The sequence below is a fragment of the Acomys russatus genome, chromosome 4 (assembly GCF_903995435.1).
Source record: "Acomys russatus chromosome 4, mAcoRus1.1, whole genome shotgun sequence".
Classification (NCBI taxonomy): Eukaryota; Metazoa; Chordata; class Mammalia; order Rodentia; family Muridae; genus Acomys; species Acomys russatus.
Window position 1 is genome coordinate 19,932,089 of NC_067140.1, and position 20,313 is coordinate 19,952,401.

At 47.0% G+C, this 20,313-nt stretch overlaps 1 protein-coding gene across 1 annotated transcript; it reads right to left on the reverse strand.

Moving 5' to 3' along the window:
• Positions 1-1,003: 1,003 nt before the first annotated feature.
• LOC127187748 (1,25-dihydroxyvitamin D(3) 24-hydroxylase, mitochondrial) lies at positions 1,004-15,558 on the reverse strand. The gene is given in 12 exon segments (XM_051143876.1): positions 1,004-1,057; positions 1,059-1,130; positions 1,231-1,428; positions 2,127-2,205; positions 3,258-3,424; positions 6,687-6,832; positions 7,099-7,210; positions 8,158-8,249; positions 11,296-11,392; positions 14,029-14,122; positions 14,929-15,119; positions 15,265-15,558. Coding segments are annotated over 12 exon segments (1,545 nt in total). The 5' UTR covers positions 15,523-15,558; the 3' UTR covers positions 1,004-1,018.
• Positions 15,559-20,313: the final 4,755 nt, after the last annotated feature.

Sequence of the window (20,313 nt, forward strand, 5' to 3'; positions counted from 1 at the left end):
AACAAAAGGCTAAAATTAAAATTATTCTGGGCATCTGTGAAAAGTGTAGTTTACTGAGTGAAATGCTCACTGTGGCCCTGCTGATGCCTGGGGCTTGTAATGAGCAACGCTTCCACCAGCCCAATCCGGGTGGCCTCTCAGAACCTGACATGTTTTCTGTCACTTCAGACACTAGCGAGCGATGCCTGTATTTCTTGGACCCTCATTCTGAAGCTTCTACAGTAACTGTGTGTTCGTCTAAATACTCATTCCAGCCACCTCTGGACTCTGACTTGACCCTAAGCAAAGCCTGACCACACTGTTGGGAAGGCAAGTGAGAGAGCTGGCTTCAAGCGCAAACACGTGACCGTTGAGCCACAGGCTGGAGATGTCACCTTCCACATCAGACTATAAAGCTTCACCATCTTACTTTTTGGTTAGATCAATGGTTTTGGGTTCATTGTAATGTGCAGTAGGAGAAACCAGCCAGTCTTACAAAGCTCATGTTTTACTGCAGAAGTACTTTCTTAGTTTGGGGCTTGAGTGACATAGCTGGGCCCAAGTAGAAAGAAAGAAAACGATTCAAATATTAAAAAAAAAGAGAGAAATTAGGTGGGGCTAGAGCCATGGCTCCCTGGTTAAGAGCACTTGCAGAGGATCTGAGTTTGGTTGCTAGGACCCATGTCATTTAGGCAGCTCACAGTTGCCTGTAACTCTAGATGCAGGGATCTGATGCTCTTTTCTAATTTCTGTAGGTACCCACACTCTTGTGGCACACATACACATACATTCCAAATAACTTCTCAAAAAAAAAAAAAAAAAGGAAAGAAAAAAGAAAAAAAAGGGTGGGGGAGGCATGAAGGGAGGAAGCGAGGAAGGAAGGAAGAAAAGAAAGAAAGAAAGAAAGAAAGAAAGAAAGAAGGAAGGAAGGAAGGAAGGAAGGAAGGAAGTTGAGTCTAGATACTTCCAAATTTGGCCCAGCCCTGGTCAGCTAAGGCTCCTGAGGGCAACAAGGGACACAGACTCTCACCTCAGCATCCTACCGTGGACAGAATGCAATGGGCAGCTCCCGGCTGGGGTACCAAGATGCCAAGATGCAGCATCTCCACAGGCTCCTTGTCTGTAGCCACAATGTTATATTTTTGGACGATCTGCAACACACATTGAGACAAGAGCAAAGTTAACCCTCTCTCCCTCTGTTCTGTGAAATAGCCCAGAGTGTGAATGTAGGAACCCGAATAAGACTTTTACCCAGCAAAGAGCCAAGTGGAGCTGTAACTCAGCCAGGCGGCGCCCGATGCACATCCTCTTCCCAAGGCCAAATGGGAGGTGTGCAAAGGGATTGATTTTCTTCTCCTCCTGAAGCCAGCGCTCAGGTCTAAACTGACTGGAATCCTCAAAATTGTCTTCACTGGAACCTAGCACTTGGGTGTTTAGCATTAACACCGTCTAAAAACACAGAGAAAAGAGATGGTATTTTAGAAAATCAGAAGAAGAAAAAAAAAAAACCTCACAGAAATACAATAGTGATGGTTGACTGCCTGGCATATGTTAAGGGAGTATGATACGTGTGGTGTGCGTGTGGGAGGACATCTGGCGTTCTCTATCGCTCTCTGCCTGATTCCCTTGAGACAGGATTTCTCACAGAACCTGGATTTAACATGGCAGCCAGCAAGGACTGCTGATCCTCCTCTATCTGCCCCCCTCCACACACACACAATGCTGACACAAACAGCCACATCTGTTTTCTGACATGAGTGTTGGGAGCCAAACCCAGGTCCCCTTGCTTGTGCGGCCAGTGCTCTGACCCACTGAACCCCTCACAAGCCCTAGAACTCTACAATCTTGTGCTCTATTTTCACAACCAGCTCTTCTCTCCCCATTTTTTTCTGTTGAGCAAGACAACACTCACAGATTCCCTGTGACTCACTCCAGACCACACACATAAGGGCCACAGTGCGCCCATGTTTTCACCTCAGGAGCCGTCATCGTTCTGTACTTAGCAGCATGGCAGCTATACTCTGTCTTCTATGCGTCTCCAGAACAAATGCTTTCCCGGTAAAAAGATTCAGGGAGATGCGAGAAACACTTGGAAAGTGTCATCTTTCCAAATTTTGCTACCAAATAGACACACACTTTCTACTTACTCCTTTGGGTAAAGCGTATTCACCCAGAACTGTTGGTTTATCAAGGGTCCGAGTTGTAAATGGCACACTTGGGGTAAGCCTGGAAAAAAAAAACATCAAAATCAGAATTGTGAAGGTGGCCACAGACCGCCCTCTGTCTGACACAGCATTATGAATATAGACAGAGTGAGAAACAGAAGTGCTGTCAAAGTTCACAGTCAGGACAAGAAGAAACTCTGTCCATTTCCATGAGGAGCTACTGCAACTGACAGCTCCTGGCAGAGAGAGAGTCAGTTTTCAGTTGGCTGGGTTTAGGGGTATAGCCCCTGATAGATGAACTATTCCCTCCACACTCAAGACTAGATGGAAAACACAAATTAGACTTGATGAAGGGAAAAGGTGAACACAGAATGGATGACTGGGAGAGGGGAGTGTGGATATGATCAAAACACATTGTATGAAATCTTCAAAGAGCTAAGTAAGCTTTGTTTTGTTTTTGTTTTTTGTTTTGTTTTGTTTTTTTTCTTTTAAGAAATCCCATCTTCTCAACATGCACGTCTCTTGTTTCTTATGATGTTAATTAAATCCCTTATAAAAAGACTGGCTAGTGGCTCATCAGGCTGATTTTCCTGTAAGGCTAACTAGTGGCTCATCGGTTAATCTGTCCCATTCAATCTGTATGCATCTCATGCTTCCGCCTAAGGCCTGGCTTTTCTCCTCCTCTGCTGCTGTCTGCTCCCCACAAAGACAGCACTGTTTCCTTCTGAAGATGGGAGGATTACTTTCCAGAAAGAGTTCTCTAAGATGCAAGCCTCCGTGTCCTTTTCTTTGTCTTTCATCTCCCACGCTATAATCACAGCTGCCCCCTTACTACTGACAGCATCCATCAAAGGCAGGCTGCCGTTGCTTTAAAGAGGAGGAAACTCACTTTCTAAGGCGTACTGGGATTGGCCCACAATGTTTGGAAAGTGAGTGATAACCCCACAACACCCTAAGGCCCTTCTCTCTAGTAGATGTGTATAATCAGCCAGAGGGACCATCCTGAGGTATCATTGCTACATCTCTGAGAGAACCCGTTTTTAGTGATGTAATGCATTGCCAGGGCAAAGGAGAACCCTTTCCTCGTGTGTTGGCTCAGAGGTGTGTCCTTACCTCATGGATTCTTTTAGACAGGCCTTTAAGTAGGGCATCTTCCTCAAATCTTCCGCCCGTGGTGCCTGGTTCTTGGGCAACACACTCTGGATTTCCAGAAGGAGTCTCTGCTGCACTTGGGGACTCCGGGACAGATTGTAGAGAATCCACATTAAGCTGTTGGCCGTCTGAAAGGCAACAAGCCACGGATGAGAGCGTCTTCATAACTAGCCACAAGCCTCCGCCAGGCAAGCAAAAGGTCACGTCTAAATCACACTTGGATGTAACTGGTTGAGCACAAACAAATGTGAGTACAGCTGGTAAGGGAGGGGTAAGTCTGGGGACTGCCTGGACTCCTTTCTGGGTTATGGTGTATTTTACTGCTACTTGAGATGCCACCACTAGGGGGAAACCATAGCAAGATGCAAAGATGCCTTCTCTGTTTCCGACCCTCAGGCCGGACTATATCCGGCCTCAATGTGACTATATCCTGGCCTCAAAATAAAAATGGAACTAGGACTTGTTTAATAGGCAAAATTTGATGTAAAATCCAGGAAAGAGAGAACAGAAAAGCTCTGATGACGACAACGAGAGGTTTTCTAAAGATACTTTCCCACTGAAATTAAATGTGTAAGATGTTGCCTTTCTGGAATTTAATGAACATTCTTTTGGCCACGCTCTAAATTAACCATGGATGTGAAAAGGCGTTAACAGGGTGCTTCGCCGCATGCAAAATGCCTTCACAGGAGAATACAACAGCTTGCCAAAAAAGGATGGGGGTGGAAATATATTCTAACATCAGACTGAATATGCCAAGAAGCCAGCGATGGGTCTTAGCCTTTTAAGGGCCATCTTTTGCATCTTTTCTGAAGGCAAAGAGGAGCAAAAGCCACCACCAGCGGAAGTCAGATGAACGTAGCTGCTCTTAAACTAATTTAAGGCGAATGGTCTCTGAAATGCGGCCGGCGGTTACAGTCTCCCTCTGCAGAGACCAAGGCCCTGTGACTAAGTGCCAGTGCCCACTCACACTACTGAGCAAAGGGTAAGACAGGTCAGAGCCAGCTGCTATTTATTATTTTGGGCAAACATCCCTCCCAGGCGGGTTTTTTCACGTGAGAGTGCCAGTGGCCTCAGTTGAAATAAACCATGGACGAGACCGTTATTGCAGAACAGGAAGAGGGCGTGGCCTCCAAATCAGAGGCAGTCAAATCTCTCTGGTCCACCCAAGGTGACCTTCAGAATAAACAGGACTGAGAAAGAAATGGATCAGGTATGTAACCATATCAGGGAACGCCTCACCACAAGGGCCAAACAGTGCTCCGTGAGACTGGGCAACTGCAGCTTTCACCAGCCAGGGTACTCTCTCTGGGCCCCTAAGGAAAACTGGCGAGTTTAACTCCAGGGGAAGTGGGTTAGGAGACCTCAAGGGCCCAGGATGTCCTGGCATGACCTCGGCTGGCATGGAGAGGGTGCAGGGGGGCATCTCCTTAACTGGATTCTCAAAGCTACTTTCTAAGTTCACTCTCTACCCACCAGCTGTAGTCTACTTGTCAAAGCATTAAATGGGCCAGCTTATTCCTTGCTTAAAATGTTTCTCTTTCTTTCTTTCTTTCTTTCTTTCTTTCTTTCTTTCTTTCTTTCTTTCTTTCTTTCTCTCTCTCTCTCTCTCTCTCTCTCGCTCTCTTTCTTTCTTTCTCTTTTGAGACAAGGTTTCTCTTTGTAGCCTTTGCTGTCCTGGACTTACTCTGTAGACTAGGCTGGCCTCGAACTCACAGAGATCCACCTGCCTCTGCCTATCGAGAGCTGGGATTAAAGGTGCGCGGCACCACTGCCCAGCTGCTTAAAATGTTTCTTCATGGTGCATACCACTACCTGAAATGGTGATGTATGTGTGTGTGTGTGTGTGTGTGTGTGTGTGTGTGTGTGTGTGTGTGTGTGCATGTCTGCTGTCTCTCCTCCCTGCTGGCATTTAAGTTCTATGAGGAATAAGATCTTGTCTCTCCTTCCTAGTGGCCTTTTAAGAGCCAGGCACACAGTAGTTGCTCTATTGTTTCAACTTCTCCCATTTGCTCAGTAAGCATCTGTTGACCACCTCGAAGATGCCATGTGCTCTTCCGTGTTCTCGGAATGAAGCAGTAGATAAAATGAAGCCACAGCTTTCACAGAGTCCACACTTAAGAAAACAGAAGAACAGAGGCCGAGGTGCTGCCTTTGTCCCTCTGTGAAAAGCTTGCCACTTGCCTAGAAGTGAGCTCGGATCATCTGGGGCTTTTGCCAGACTTCTGGAGTGAGTGGGAGAAGGGAAGGAACCCTATCCTTTCTCCTGCAGGAAGCACCACGACAGGGGAAAACGCAAAGTGGTCAACCAGGAGGGTTTCCGCCCGGAAACGTTAAGGTGGGTGTATGGAATGTTGGGCTTTGAGGAGTCTGAGTTTATGTCATACCCGTGACAGCTTAAGACCTGACTGGAAGTTGATGGACCTCACCAGAACCTTGGTGTGTGGGTGTTTGTGTGCAGGGTGTAGCCGTGTGGAGAATCCGCTGAGAGAATCAGCTGGTGTATTGCACACTAGTTGTTGCATTCAAAGCAAAACCAAGCTGCCCCAAGCTCACCTTGCTTGCACTTTTAAGCAGCAAATGTACTTATTATTGGTCTAGATGACTGTATTTCGATTTTTATTTCACCTTATTTTAAAATAAGTAAGATGAAAAGTCAGCCACAGGGAGTCAAACTGGGGAAAGTCTGGATAATAACTTAAAAGATGCCTGTATGAGTGTGTGTGTATGTGTGTGTGTTCATATGTCAGGGCACATGTATGGGCCTGCACGTGGTAGAATCTGGAGGATAACAGCAGACATCTTCCTCAAGCATTCTCCATCTTAGTTTTTGAGGCAGCATCTCTCTTTGTATTAGTTAGTCTGGCTGGCCCCAGGGATCTTCCTGTTTCCACTTCCCCAGGCCTGGAATCACACATATGAGCCATCATACCTGGCTTTTTTATTTTTTTAACTCATGTCCTCATGGGTGCACAAATAGTACTTGACCAACTGAGCTCTCTCTCTCTCTCTCTCTCTCTCTCTCTCTCTCTCTCCAGCCCTTAAGCTTGAAAACCTTAAATTGTCTTGCCAGAGCACCCGGCTGTTTCCAAATTCCTGTACCAGCTCTGATATCTGCCATGGTGCTGGCTGGAGCCTACTCAGTATATCATTGGGACATGTGTCATTGCAGTAAGTGCCCGCCCCGCCCTGGCCTGCCCCGCCCTGTCATGCTTTGCGTTTCCCATGGTGCTCACTATGGGACTCTTTACTACAGGTTTTGGAGGCTGTTGCTGCTCTGCTAATTCTGGAAGAAAGAACGATCCTAGTGGCTACAAGAACTTATCACGGAAACCAAAGGTCCAACTAACTATATAGCCACGCGAGGCCCCAGTCCACCCAGTCCCCGCTCACCGTCTCCACCGCAGCCAGCTGGAGCTCCGTGACAGCAGCATACAGTTCTTTTTTGGAAAGGTGATTGTTCTGATAAATGTCACAAAGGAAATCTGCACCAGGCTGCTGAGAGTATTTCTCCAAGCGGTTGTCGATGCAAGGCTTGACTGTGACAGCGGAGAGAAAGGAGGGAGAGCCTAAAAATTCGCATAAGGAAAATAACTCGAGAAAATCTTGCAGCACTGAGCCTCTACAGGGACACGGACAATTTGCTAGATAAGCTAGTAGCTAGTAACTAGTGAGTGTTCTCGCTGTGCTGGCAAGGATTGGTCAAGGCCAACACGGATGGGCGTCTCAGGATGCACTGGGCATCTTCTACGTGTTGGTTCGGAATCAGGGATCATAGTGGGTAGTAGAAGGGTGGCCCTCTCACCTGACTTGAAAATGGTGTCCCAGGCCAGTGTGTGTGCCTGCCACACTTTGGTGTTGAGAGTCTGGTGCAGCTCCACAGGGGTGACCATCATCTTCCCAAATGTGCTCATCATCTGTAAAAAAAAAAAAAAAAAACAACACAGGAGCTCAGACCCTACATTCTTCTCTCTAAGGCAGCATTCTTCTTGGAGGTGGAGGAGCCTTAGCCAGACCACTCTTGCATCTCCAAAGGATGGAATTCAAAGGCCCAGCATCTCTCTCACTCATCTCAGAGATGGATTTGCGCTCTGTGTTTAATACGAAGGTATCGGTCTCACGACTTTGTAACACACACACACACACACACACACACACACACACACACACACACAGGTATATTTGGTTGTACTGGGGATCAAACCCAGGGCCGCCTGGTTGCTAAAAAGATGTCCAGTACTAAGCTATTCAGTATCTTCTTCCTTTGTGTTTTATTTTGAGACAACGTACCGTTAACTTTTCTAGCCTGCCCTTGCACTCACTTTGTAGTCCAAACCAGCTTAAAACTTGCAATTATCTTGCCTCAGCACCTTGTCCAAGCAGGTGGTATGGCAAACCTATACCACCAGCCCCAGTTTTTAATGATCTAATTGTAAAGAAAGAAGAGAACTGGAAAAGCATAATTTGCCTGTTCACCCCAGTTTCTTATATCACACAATCGTAGTTAACCCCAAATCAATTCCACCGTGTGGATAGTATCTGAGATTACGTCAACCATTCAAAACTATAAATTCTGAAACAGTCAGAAACTTTAAAAGAATCTTTTAAGCAACTGACCACTAATCAAGTTATCCTAAGTACATTTAAGATAATTTTGTGGTAAAGTAACTTGGCCTAAACGGATAAACAGACTTGGCACGTTTCTTTGTGATTGGTTCACATGTATATATTGAAGTATAGATGTCAAAGCAAGCAAATGAGTTAAGTATTAAGTAAGTGTGAACACTCCTTGGGAGACACGGGGATAGCCTCTGCTAGTCTGAATTCTAGCTGTAAGGATGTGCCGTCCACAGGGGCTGCTTACCGTTTTGATGGCCATGATGAAGGTCAGGGCTTCTTTGCTTGCTTCCTCCTGAAGGAGCCCAAATCTTTTCTCATATAACACAAGGCAGATGCCTGTCATGGAAAATAGTCACTACCGTTAGTCAGCCACAGCAGTGCGGGAGCCTATGATTAGCCGGCTACTAAAGACCGGGTTCCAAGTCTCATGAGACTGTGCTCTCGGAAGAAAGCACAAACTCAAAGAGTGAGAGAGGAGGGCAGTGGCACACTCTTCTCTCACCAGAAGTCATGAGTTTGGAACCTCCTTGTAAGAGACATGCTGTCTGTTCTATCACAAGGAGGTGAGGACAGAGGAATCACCAGGTCAGAGATCTGCCCTGCTTTGGCTCAGCCTTGCTGTTGGAGTGATCATTGTTTCCTGCTGCCAAAGACAGCACACAGAAAACCACCGTGAGAAGAAGAGCTGGAAGGGCCAAGCTACGGACTAGGTTCCCAGTACCCACCAGGCAGTGGGCTAGCACAGGATAGGTGTCTCTCTGTTCTCTTTTCCATTTAATAATGTTGTTTAGGATCAACCTATTTTCTTTTTCTTTTCTTTTCTTTTCTTTTTTTTTTTTTTTTTTTTGAGGCAGGGTTTCTCTGTGTAGCCCTGCCTGTCCTAGACTCACTTTTTGTAGACCAGGCTGGCCTTCTACCTCTGCCTCCCAAATGCTGGGATTAAAGGTGTGTGCCACCACGCCCGGCCTATTTTCAAATAAGATTTCTTAGTCTTTAAAGTTTTTACACAGAGAGAATTTAAATTATATAATACCCATGCCCCCTTAATTAGATGTAATAATTGAACAGGCTGCTTTAATTACTTTCTCCTTGAGTGTGTGTCCATGTACGGGTATGTATGGGTCGGTGTGGGCAGCAGCATCTGAAATAATGTTTAGGTCCCATAATGCTTTGTATCTGCAGTAATCTCCTAAGAATGATGACATTGCCCTACGTGACTGTGATGTATTACTAATGTCCCTAAGAGCCTGGTCTGTTCTTTACCAGGCCTATTATGTGGCGAAAACCCCTCACTTGTCCTAAAAAATACCTCCCATGCCTGTTAACTTTCATGACTGTCTCATATTTTCTGAAATCATACTGTTTAACCTTGCAATAACCTTTTTATCCCCCAGTGCCTGGCTTGGGTACCACCAAGAGCGTGTGGCCCAGCTCTGGGCTGTCCTGACCATTGACTTTAAAACAGTATCAATTACTTATTTTCACAGCAATACGCACAAGTTACAAGGTGTTACTGTTTCCCTTCAAAGAAAACCTAGATCACTGAATGAAAGCAGTTCCCCAATGGTCTACTAAACTTAGAGGCTGTAAGCGGTTATGGGAGAATCCTGGAAAGGCATAGTCATGAATGGTTAGATTGCTTACAAAGTGACCATTCACAATAAGTACAGTAAAACTAGCACAAAGCTTTCCTGTTGGTGAACACCTAGGTTTCATAACTAAGTGGCCCTCCCTCTCTGTGAATGTTTACTTAGGAGATAACGGTTTTGGGCTTTTTAGCATCGACCAACTGCACCAGGGTCACAGCATGTCTGACCCATTTGTACTTCCGAGTGCTCTGAAGACAATGTGCAGAGGTGAATTCAACTCTGCAGTGTCACCTTCCCAGTTGTGGGCATTATTTTGGGAGCACATTGCAAACTCATGCCACAGAGGTTTGGTTTTTGTTTTTGTTTTTGTTTTGTTTTTAACCATTTTACAAATGCACCTGTGCTTTGTACACAAACAGCTCCTTTCTCGAGTTTACCATTGGCATGTGTAATGGCTCTTCCCTAAGATGACTCCAGTTTTGTTCAGAGCATCAGAGGAGCAGCAGTTCACAAGCAAGAAATCAAGAGGGATTGGAAACCTTGGTAACAATCCAAAGGACCCAGGACAGCGGCATTGCCTATGGGACCCATTTCTGGCCAAAGGGAACACTCCCCTTCCCCTGTTTTTTTGAGACAGAATTTTGATGTGTAGCCGAGGCTAGCCTTAAATTCATGTCTATATTCCTTTCTCAGCCTCTTCAGTGTTAGGATTACAGGCATGAGCTACCACACCAATCCACCCATCTAACAATCTTTTGGTGTTTTAGGCATCTCCCTCTCTCCCTCCTTCCTCGCCCCCCCCACGGTGTGTGTGTGTGTGTGAGTGTGAGTGTGTGTGTGTGTGTGTGTGTGTGTGTGTGTGTGTGTGTGTGTGTGTTACAATGTGCAGAGGTGAATTCAGCTCTGCAGTGTTACCTTCCCAGTTGTGGGCATTATTTTGGGAGCACATTGCAAACTCCCAGCTTGCCACTGGAGCACTGGGATTACAGATTTGTGTTACTGTGTCCAGCTTTGTACCCTGGTCCTCGGGCTTGCATGCAAGCTTTGTCTCCACTGAGTGACCTCCTCAGGGCTCTCTTGGCTTTCTTGATGAAAAGGCAGCCCAGTAGTCTACTTTTCTCTCTCCATGTCCCTCTTGTCTCTGTGTAGAGTGCAGAAGTAAGGCTAGGAGCCACTGTTGTTATTTTGCCTCGGTACTCGGGAGGCAGAGGCAGGCAGATCTCTGTGAGTTCGAGGCCAGAGTGAGTATAGGATGGCCAAGGATACACAGAGAAACCCTGTCTCAAAGAAACCAAAGGGGGGAAAAAAAGGAAAGAATGCTTCCACTTGTTCCTGGGTCAAGGGCTTTGCCTTCCTGACTCCACTGTCTGGAACACTGATCCGAAGAGGCCTTTCTAATACCCTCCTTTCCTGACCTTCCAATAAGACTGGCTCCTTAGTGGAAAGGAGTCCTTTTACCCAGGCTGACACTTCTGCTCTCTCTCAATCCTTTAAATGTTCTTACCTGTATTTCCCACTCTAGAATCATAGTTTTGTGAGGTCAAAGATGCTATCCATTTTGTTCCTCAGTGTATCCCTGGTACCTAACAGTACCTGGCACATAGTACTTGTTCAATAAACATTTGTTGAATGACTTCATAAACCACCTACAGTACAAGTCATAACTAAAATGAACTTGCATGGCCTTGTTCTAGGTGGTGACACTCTGTCATTACTAAACTATAAGCAGAGCTGAATTTTGTCTACCAGGTCTCTTGCAAAGTTAAGTGAACAAGATGATAATGCCCACTTACTTTCAAATGACCATTTGTTCAGTTCACTGTACAAGTCTTTGATGCGGCCTCCTTCATCACAGAGCTCATCCATTCTCTTCATAAAATCAGCCAAAACCTTAAGAGAAAGCAACAGGAACGGTACCCCGTGATGATGTGACCGGCGGGAAGGAGAAGGTGAAGCTCGGGGGTTCATCACAGGGCATCTCCACTGTTGGTGACTGGCACTAATTACACATGGTCTTCCCCAGGCTTGCCCTGTGTTCTTCCTAGGCTCTTCCTGCAACCACTGAAATTTATGTTTTAGGCTTGTCCTAGTAATTTTCCCGGCAATGGGCGATGGTGCCTCATGTCTTTAATCCCAGCACTAGAGAGGCAGAGGCAGGCGGATCTCTGTGATTTCAAGGCCAGCCTGATCTACAAGCAAGCCCAGGACATCCAGGACTACACAGAGAAACACTGCCTTGAAAAACCAAAAAAAAAAAAAAAAAAAAAAAAAGAAGAGAAATGTTAATGGTAACAATTTGTGTGTGTGTGTGTGTGTGTGTGTGTGTGAGAGAGAGAGAGAGAGAGAGAGAGAGAGAGAGAGAGAGAGATTCATGTTTGTGTGTGGGTGTGGGTGTGGGTATGCATTTGTCAAGGTGCACAGATGTAGAGGCCAGGAGTTGACATTTGATGTCTTCTTCAGTTGCTATCCATTCTATATTTTGAGACAGGGTCTCTCATTGAACCTACAATTCTGAAATTTGGCTGACCTAGCCGGCCAATGAGCTTCAAGTCATCCTCCTGTTCTACTTCCTCAGTGCTGGGATTTGAACTCAGGTCTCCAATGATTGCACTGCAAGCACTTTGCCAACTGAGCCATCTTCCCAGCTCTGCTTCTGCTACTTTGAAAGAAAGACATCCTTGCTAGGAAGACTGGGTAGATAAACCACAGGGGAGGAATCAGACAAAATGACATGGCAGCGTCTCCTCTCTGCCCTTTCACATCTGGGCAGAAGCATGTCCTTTCACCAGCTGTTGTGTTGAAGTGTGTGGAATCTGGAGCCAGGAAATCTGCAAACTCTGCATGTGGCTCCCTTGGTAGGTAAGTCTGGAGCCTTGCCATAGCCACACGAGGCTTCTAGGTGCCAGTCTCCAGAACTGAGTCCGAGATGACTCAGGCCTCACTGGGACCACACATGGTGGGACAAAGTATATCATCCTAGCTCATCCGCACTGCAACCTCATTGGGCAGGAGGCACGGCCATTCCTCCCGTTTTCCATGTCACAGCTGAGAGTGGCTTAGAGATGTTAAGTCACTTGCCCACGTAACTGACACCTGCCACGATATACCTGAGAGAAGGGGTCAGCGGTCATAAAACAGACAGGTAACACGCGGGAATGCTTAGCTGCCTTGTCTAAGACATTCTAAAAATACTTTGGATTTGTTACCTTAATAGAAAACCTGGGGGGAGAACAAAAAGAAAGAAAGAAAGCTGAGCACGAGGGTTCACTTTTAACTCAAGCACTAGGGAGGCAGAAGCAGGTGGATCTCTCTATGAGTTTAAACAAACCTGATCTACATAGAGAACTCTAGGCGAGGAGAGAGAGAGAGAGAGAGAAAGAGAGGGAGAGAGAGAGAGAGAGAGAGAGAGAGAGAGAGAGAGAGAGAGAGATTTCACATACAGTATGTATTTCCCATATCCTCATTGCCCCCCGAGGTGACCCTGGTGTGTACCCCACATGATAGTAGCTGCTGGATCTGTTGCAGCTATTTATTTCATCTACAAAAAGGCTTAACTATGTTGCTTGCTAACGTCCTGCTTGGGCCTTGCATTACTGTGTTACACTTATTATCTGGCCTCTATATTCTGTCAGAGCCCATCTGGGTCAAAGTCCAAGTCAAAATAACCTTCAGTGTTAACAAGAGTAAAAAAAATAAATAAATAAACAACTGAAAACTATGTGCTTAAGCCTGCCCCTGTGCGGTGCCCCTCTCCCCTCCCCCTTCTAACCCCACCCCCACCCACTCCTGGCCCTGTTGACCAAATAATATTGTTAAAGTCCTTTAGCAAAGTATAAAATCATTCTTTTTTGTTTGATTGTTTGCTTTTTGTTTGTTCGAGACAGGGTTTCTCTGTGTAGCCTTGGCTGTCCTAGACTCACTTTGTAGACCAGGTTGGCCTCTAACTCACAGGAATCCGCCTGCCTCCGCCTTCACCCCCCACCCCTACCCCAGTGCTGGGACTGTGGCGCTTAAAGGCAAGGTCTGCCCATTGTCCATAATCTTTTCAGAATCATTTGTCAGCATGAAGTATGAAATCTCTGGCCACATCATGCTATTTCATAAAAAGACTGGTCTCTAACCCCCCTCCCCCTCCCCCTCCCTCCCTCTCCCCCCTCCCTCTCAAATGTTGCCGCCTAGGGCTTTTACAAGCATCATCTCATTTAGCAGTATTGTAGACTAGGGGCTCTAAAGACCGGGAAACTGGCAGACGAGAGTAAAAATAACGCAGCCAGATCTCACTGGTGGATGGTTTGTAATTGTTGCCTCCGTGGGTTGCTTTAGAAGGCTTTGGAGTAGATAAGAGTAGATAAGATAAGTCTGGGGGACGGGATGAAAGGAAGGACACAGAGAAATGGCAACCCCTCCTCCCAACCACTTATGAAGCATGGTTCTTCTCTCTTTGTACTTTAGAGCTGTGACCCAAAGCCCCGCTAACTGCTCTCTTTCCCGAAGAATCTACGGAAAGCTGGCCCCAGTGCGCAAACCTCATTGACTTTGTTGTCCAGCTTCATGATCTCCACCGGTTTCATCAGTTTTTTCTGGAAGGCGCTGCGGACCCTCTGCCACTCTTTTCCTTCCCTGTAGAGAAGGACTGTGCTTAGGGCGCCAGGCAGGCAGTTGCGCAGCGATTAACTGAGCTCTCCTGGACAATTCCTAGGAATCTTAGCACTCATGGAGTATTCGGGGCTGTCCATCACGGACCAGAGAGAGGCTCACAGCGTTCCTCTGCTCCCTGAGCAGTTGCTGGGGTAGTCTTTTTCTTTAGTGGTGTGGGCTCTGGCAAGTTGTCCTGTGCTCTAACTAACTGCCCCACCCCCACCCCCTACCCGACGTCGTGCTAGCAGCCTCAGGGACTCACCAAAAAACAAAACAAAACAAAACAAAAAAACAAAAACAACAACAAAAAAACAAAAAACAAACAAACAAACAAAAAAACCGACGCGGACATAGGGGAGGGAGTTGTTTGGGATGAGAGAGAATCACAGTGGGAGTGGGATCAGAGAAGGTACGCGGGATGAAAGCGACCAGAAATACATTATAAACACGCAAGAAATTGTCAAATCAACGTTAAAGGATTTGGCTTGACGTTAGGATTAAATCTTGCTGAAAATGAGAGCAGGAAAGTGAAGCCCAAATAAAAAGGGGCTTGGCGCCTTTGGTGTGTCCTGTTGGGGAGGTAGGCATGTGTGCAATCCCTCACTGTATGGCTTTTGGGGGAGCCCACTCTCTACACCACATTTTCAGGATTGCACTGGCTCTAAGTAGTGCAGGGTCTTCTGTATTCGCTCTGCACTGGAAAAGTGCTAAGGAGCTCTAACTACTTCCTTCCCCTCAGCCTCGCGCACTCAGCCTCCCGCCGCCTCCACCCGGCAGAGGGGTCTCACAGGATCAGCAACCCGTAGGCCTCGTTGCGGTGGTCACGGTAGGCTTTCCAGGGTTTGATCTCCAGTCGCTGGGGATGCGCGCTCTCAGTGCGGTACAGAGCTTCCAGCAGGCTCGGCGAGCCCAGGTGCACCGAGTCGAAGGAGCCCAGCTTCATCCGGAAAATCTGGCCGTACTTCTTGTGGTACTCAGCCTGCAGCGGGGCGGGCCATCAGCGCGCATCCTTTGGTGCCCGGCGCTTCTGCCTTGCGCTGAGTCGGGTTACCTGAGCTCCCCACCCCTCACCCCGCCACCCTGACGGGGAGGAATAGGGAACAGGGGAGTGACAAACTATTTACCAGAGTGTCATGCTGTTTCTTCAGGCCACCTTTCCAAAAAATCTCCAGGAGACTGCCTAGCAGTGGCCAGTTGGTGGGTCCAGGCAGGGAGGTGGCGTCCCGAGTATTTCCACCTGTCACCAGCGGGCAGAGGGGCACATTTTTTGGCTCTCGGGAAGCGCCCGCCTTAGATGTCACTGGCCTGGGGGGCTGTCGGAAGTCACGCAGTCCGCGCAGGAAAGCGATCAGGGAGCGCCTTTTCTCAATGGGGCAGCTCATAGTAGCAGGCGACTTGATGGGTAGTAGTCGGGGTTGGAAGGGATAAGGTGTTTTTGAAGTCTTGGCGGTTTGGGGAAGAGAGGCAAACAGAACTCGAGGGTGTGATGGAGTTTCAGGAGGGACTAAGAAGAGACAGATGCCCAGGGATGTTGCAAGGTGCAGCGGCTTAGGGCGCAGGCGGCCGGGGGTTGGTAGCTCTGGGGGGAGTCTTCTGTGGGTCTGTAAATTTGACTCCTAAGGTCTGAAGCCACAGGGTGTCAAGGAGGATAGAAGGGATGCAGCCGAGTCTGATGTACCTCGCTGTGCCTCCCCAAGCTCCCAGGCTCAGGGACCTCATATTTATGGAGACAGGACATGCCCTGGGTGGCCAATGAGCACGGTGAGTAGGGCGGAGGGGGACCTGTTGGCAAGGCTGGGAGGGACACAGGGGGCGGGTGTGGGAAGGGGATGGTGTCAGCGAGGTTAGTGAGGGCGCCGGGACTCGGGTGACCGATGCGCTGCTCTCTTGGCGGGCGCACCGTGGACTCCACCCCGGAGATAACCCAGGAAAGGCGCGTCTAGCCTAGGGTTCAGCGGGTGCGCTGCGAGAGCGCCTCCCCGCCCTCCTCCTGCAAGCTGCTGCGGGCCTTGCAACAGCCCAAAGCTGCGCTTGCACAATTGCTATGCAGGTCGGGCAAGGTCCCCAAGGACAGTGCGGAAAGCCTCCAGGGCTTTCCAAATGAGTGGAGAGCGCTCCGGCTTTCCAACATCCAGGCAGACAGGTTTTCGCAGTCTGAGCCAGACTAACTTTGGATGAAAGCTGCCTTCTTGAGCCTCTGAAAGAGGAGAGTACTTGAAACTTAATAGGACGTACCAAAAGACGAGTTTTCTTTACCAGATTCCTAGATGCTTCAGGCTGGATTGTTATGGGACTGAATAAATTATTCCACGTAATAGAGTCTACATCGATGTGTGTCTGCAGTGGATAGTCAAAGGATGCTAGTGTGTTAGAATGCTCTTGGAGGGCATGGCTTAGTTTCCTTTGGACTGCTTCCCACAGTCCCCTCAAGCATTTCCTTCTAGCGCGCCGCCAACCCTGTGCAGAGCAGAGGCACACACCGGTTCCCAAGCGCCCCCACCCCTCCCTAAAGGGGGCAGAGTTATCCACAGACGGTCCTGATTTTGTGGCTGGCTAGAATGGAGCTCACTTTCCTAATTCTGGCAAGGAAAGTGGTCTTTGCTGAATCAAAGTGACTCACATTGTTTCCTGTTTATCCAAAGCAAAGCCACCAGCACCTGAGCAGGAGGCAGAAACTTCCTCTCCTGCTTTCCCTGTCACCTGACCTAAGGTTACCCGTGACCCATTCACCAGCAAAGTCTTCCGTAATCATCTGTCTGCTTCTGGTAAAGCTTTTGCAATCCAATTTGTAATTTGTGCTCCAATACTATCATTTCAAATTTATCCTAAGAGGTGAGTGTTAATAAAAAAAAAAAAAAAAACAATAGCTATACGTATGCAATAATTTAAATGCAATCTATTAGACCTATTTAAATATATACCTCAGCATAATACCATAATGCTATAAATTTATATAGTCTTTGTGGTCCATGAAACATACATTGTATACTATATGTAATGTAATGTAGGCCATATACTATATGAAGGTACCATGTATTATACTTTTGAGAGCCTGTGACAAAATAGTAATTTTACATCAATATTTCTATTTAAATTTTTACCTCTGCTCAATGTAAAAAACTCAGGTGAAAGAAAATAGAACCCCTCTCCCCCCATGCTTAAGGAAGTAAACACCCTGCCCATTGTCATCGACATTAATGCCCCAATGGCCTTCCAGTCCAACAGTTTCTGGCCCAGCCAAGCATCCATATGCATCGTTGCTTCCATTGCTTTCATGAGATGTCTCATAGGCCAGGCTGGCTGAAACTCCTCATCCTCCTGCTCAACCTAGAACTCTGGGATGTCGGGTTTATTCCACCACGCCTAGCATTACCTAGGTGACTACATCACTCTCTCTTAAACACGGATGTGTGAGAATATTAGAATTATTCCTTCAATGGCAATGCCAGAGTGTTTTCCTTTGGGTGTGTGGCAGATGGTGTGGACCAAGTGGTTTCTGTGCTGTGGGTGATGAAAAAGTGAATCCTCATAGGGAGGATTTGTTTCATTCATCTCTCCTGGCTTGTATGTGGATTCTGTCACAACTGATGTGTCCGATATCTTGCTATTTCAGCTAGTGAGTTAATTTCCACCATTTGTTTATTTATTTATAATCTTGTGTGCTTAAAGAGGAGATAGGTTTCAGATGAAGTAGATTTTCCCAGGAGTTTAGTGTTAGATTTTTTTTTTCTTTGTTCTGTTTTAGGGGACCCGGTCTCACTATGTAGCCACAGCTCTGTTGCTATATTAACCAGGCTGGTCTTGAACTCCCCTCCTGCCTGCCTCTGCTTCCTGAGTGCTGGGAATAAACTCAACTGTCACTCTCCTGGATAGTATCAGACTTCTTCCTGTATTCCAAATAGCTACTTAGAAGTACGGGGGGCTATTAGTTACTGTGTATAAATAGGTAGGAGTAAATTTTGAAATTCCTATTTCATGGGGCCAGAGAGATGGCTCAGAGGTTAAGAGCACTGACTGCTCTTCCAGAGGACCCGAGTTCAATTCCCAGCAACCACATGGTGGCTCACAACCATCTATAATGAAATCTGGTGCCCTTTTCTAGTTGTACATGCAGACACATTGTATACATAATAAATAAATCTTTTAAAAAATTCCTATTTCATGGACGTTCACCAGAGAGAGTCCCCAGGCAATCATTACACTGAGAGGCAGTGGAAAGCATGAAGTTCACTGAGCATCCATTGAGTAAAGCACTCACCAGTCCTCGAAGAGATTCAGAACATCAAAATGATTATGTTGAGCACAGTCTCAGGAACTCACCCTACCTCCCTTGGCTTCGTGCCTCAGTGAGTCATGCAGCCAGGGATCCTCTCAGGAATTCCTTTCATTTATTTATTTATTTTTATTTTTATTTTTTGGTTTTCCGTGTAACCGTTCTGGCTGTCCTAGATTCTCTTTGTAGACCAGGCTGACCTTGATCTCACAGAGATCCACTGGCCTCTGCCTCCAGAGTGCTGGGATTAAAGGCATGCGCCACCACGCCTAATGAAAGATCTGGAAGCAGCTGTTAAGAGCGGGACCCTATTCCCAAGACAGGGCCAGGTCACCTCTATTGTTCTGGACATCCAAACCAAGTCCTGCGAAGATTAATCAGACCCTACTCTTTCTACTATGCAGCCACCCATGTCAGTGTGTGTGTGTGTGTGTGTGTGTGTGTGTGTGTGTGCGTGCGCGCGTGTGTGTGTTGGAGCCTGTTGGAGGGCAAAGGCTTGATTCTCTGTACTGTGAAATACAAAGCCCTTTCAAATACTTGGATTGGTAAAACTTTGGCTGACCGAGGGGTGAGAACTGCTATTTAATTGTGGAAATCCGGAGGGCTTTCATTTCTTGAGCAGAGAGGGTTGGAACCAACCTGACAGCCAAACTCAAACATCTCAGAAATGGAGAGAGTACGGGGGTGGGGGGTGGGGAGTACCAACAGGGGCTCCCCCGAGGATGCTGCCCAAAGTCCTCGGCAAAGTGAGGTGTGCAGGAACTTACCTTGTAGTGTGCGTATACTGCATGCGCGCCTGATTCGTTGAAGCGACACGGAAGGCAGGTGCTTCAATCACGGTTTCTGTGCTCAACTAAATAGCTGCAGCTTGTGTGTTTGTGGTGCTGGAGATTGGCCACAGGGCCCCCTGCACACCAGAGCAGCACCCTAGCCCTGAATCTCTAGATCCTTTATTGTTTTGAGAAGAGGTCTCGCTGAGTTGCTTAGGCTGGGCTCAACCTGGCAACCCTCTTGCCTGAGCCTCTTCCGAGCAGCTGAAGCCGTGTTCTTTCGCTTTGGCAAACTAGGCAGCCAGTTAAGTTGAAGAAAAGAAGTAAAGAAGTCCTGGTGAGTGCCCATCTAAGCTCAGTCATCTAACAATGAGTACACCAGAGTCAATGTCCTGTGTCCTTACACCACAGTGAGGCTTCTGAAAACCATACTTATGGGGCTGGAGAGGTAGCTCAGTGGTTAAGAGCACTGCCTGTTCTTTTAGAGGTCCTGAGTTCAACTCCTGGCAACCACATGGTGGCTCGCAACCATCTATAAGGTGATCTGATGCCCTTTTCTGGCACGTAGGTGCTCTTATATAAATAAATAAACAAATAAACAAACAAATAAATAAATAAATCTTTTAAAAACACATACTTATTCCCTAGGAATTTTCTACTGCCACAGGAGCAGGCCCTTGGCACGCATTTGACCACCCGCAGTACTCAAAACTACAGAAAATGAGCTCTCAGATCATTAAAGCCATAATCTTTATGGCTTTTCTGCTGTGTTTTTCTCCACAATTATCTAAATCTCTTCGAAATTGTAAGCTACTGTCTTTCTGTTGATTGTCCCTCCCATAATGCACGATGCAATGTTGTTTATGTTGAATAGCACCCAATAAACAAAGAAAAGGCAATTGATTATTGGCTCTTTCCTCATTCCCCAGCAAACCCCAGAGAGTTTAGTACAATGCAGCTTTTGTTGCCTGAGGAAGTTCTTGGTGACCCTTGAGGATGCTCATCTGGGTGCCTCACACAAAGCAGTCTCACACGACAGAAGGAAGAATTTGGGCCTAGTCTGGGTGGATTGACAGCCTGTCTATGCTCCTTACTGGCTGTGTGGCCTTGGGAAGGGATTTGGCTTCTCT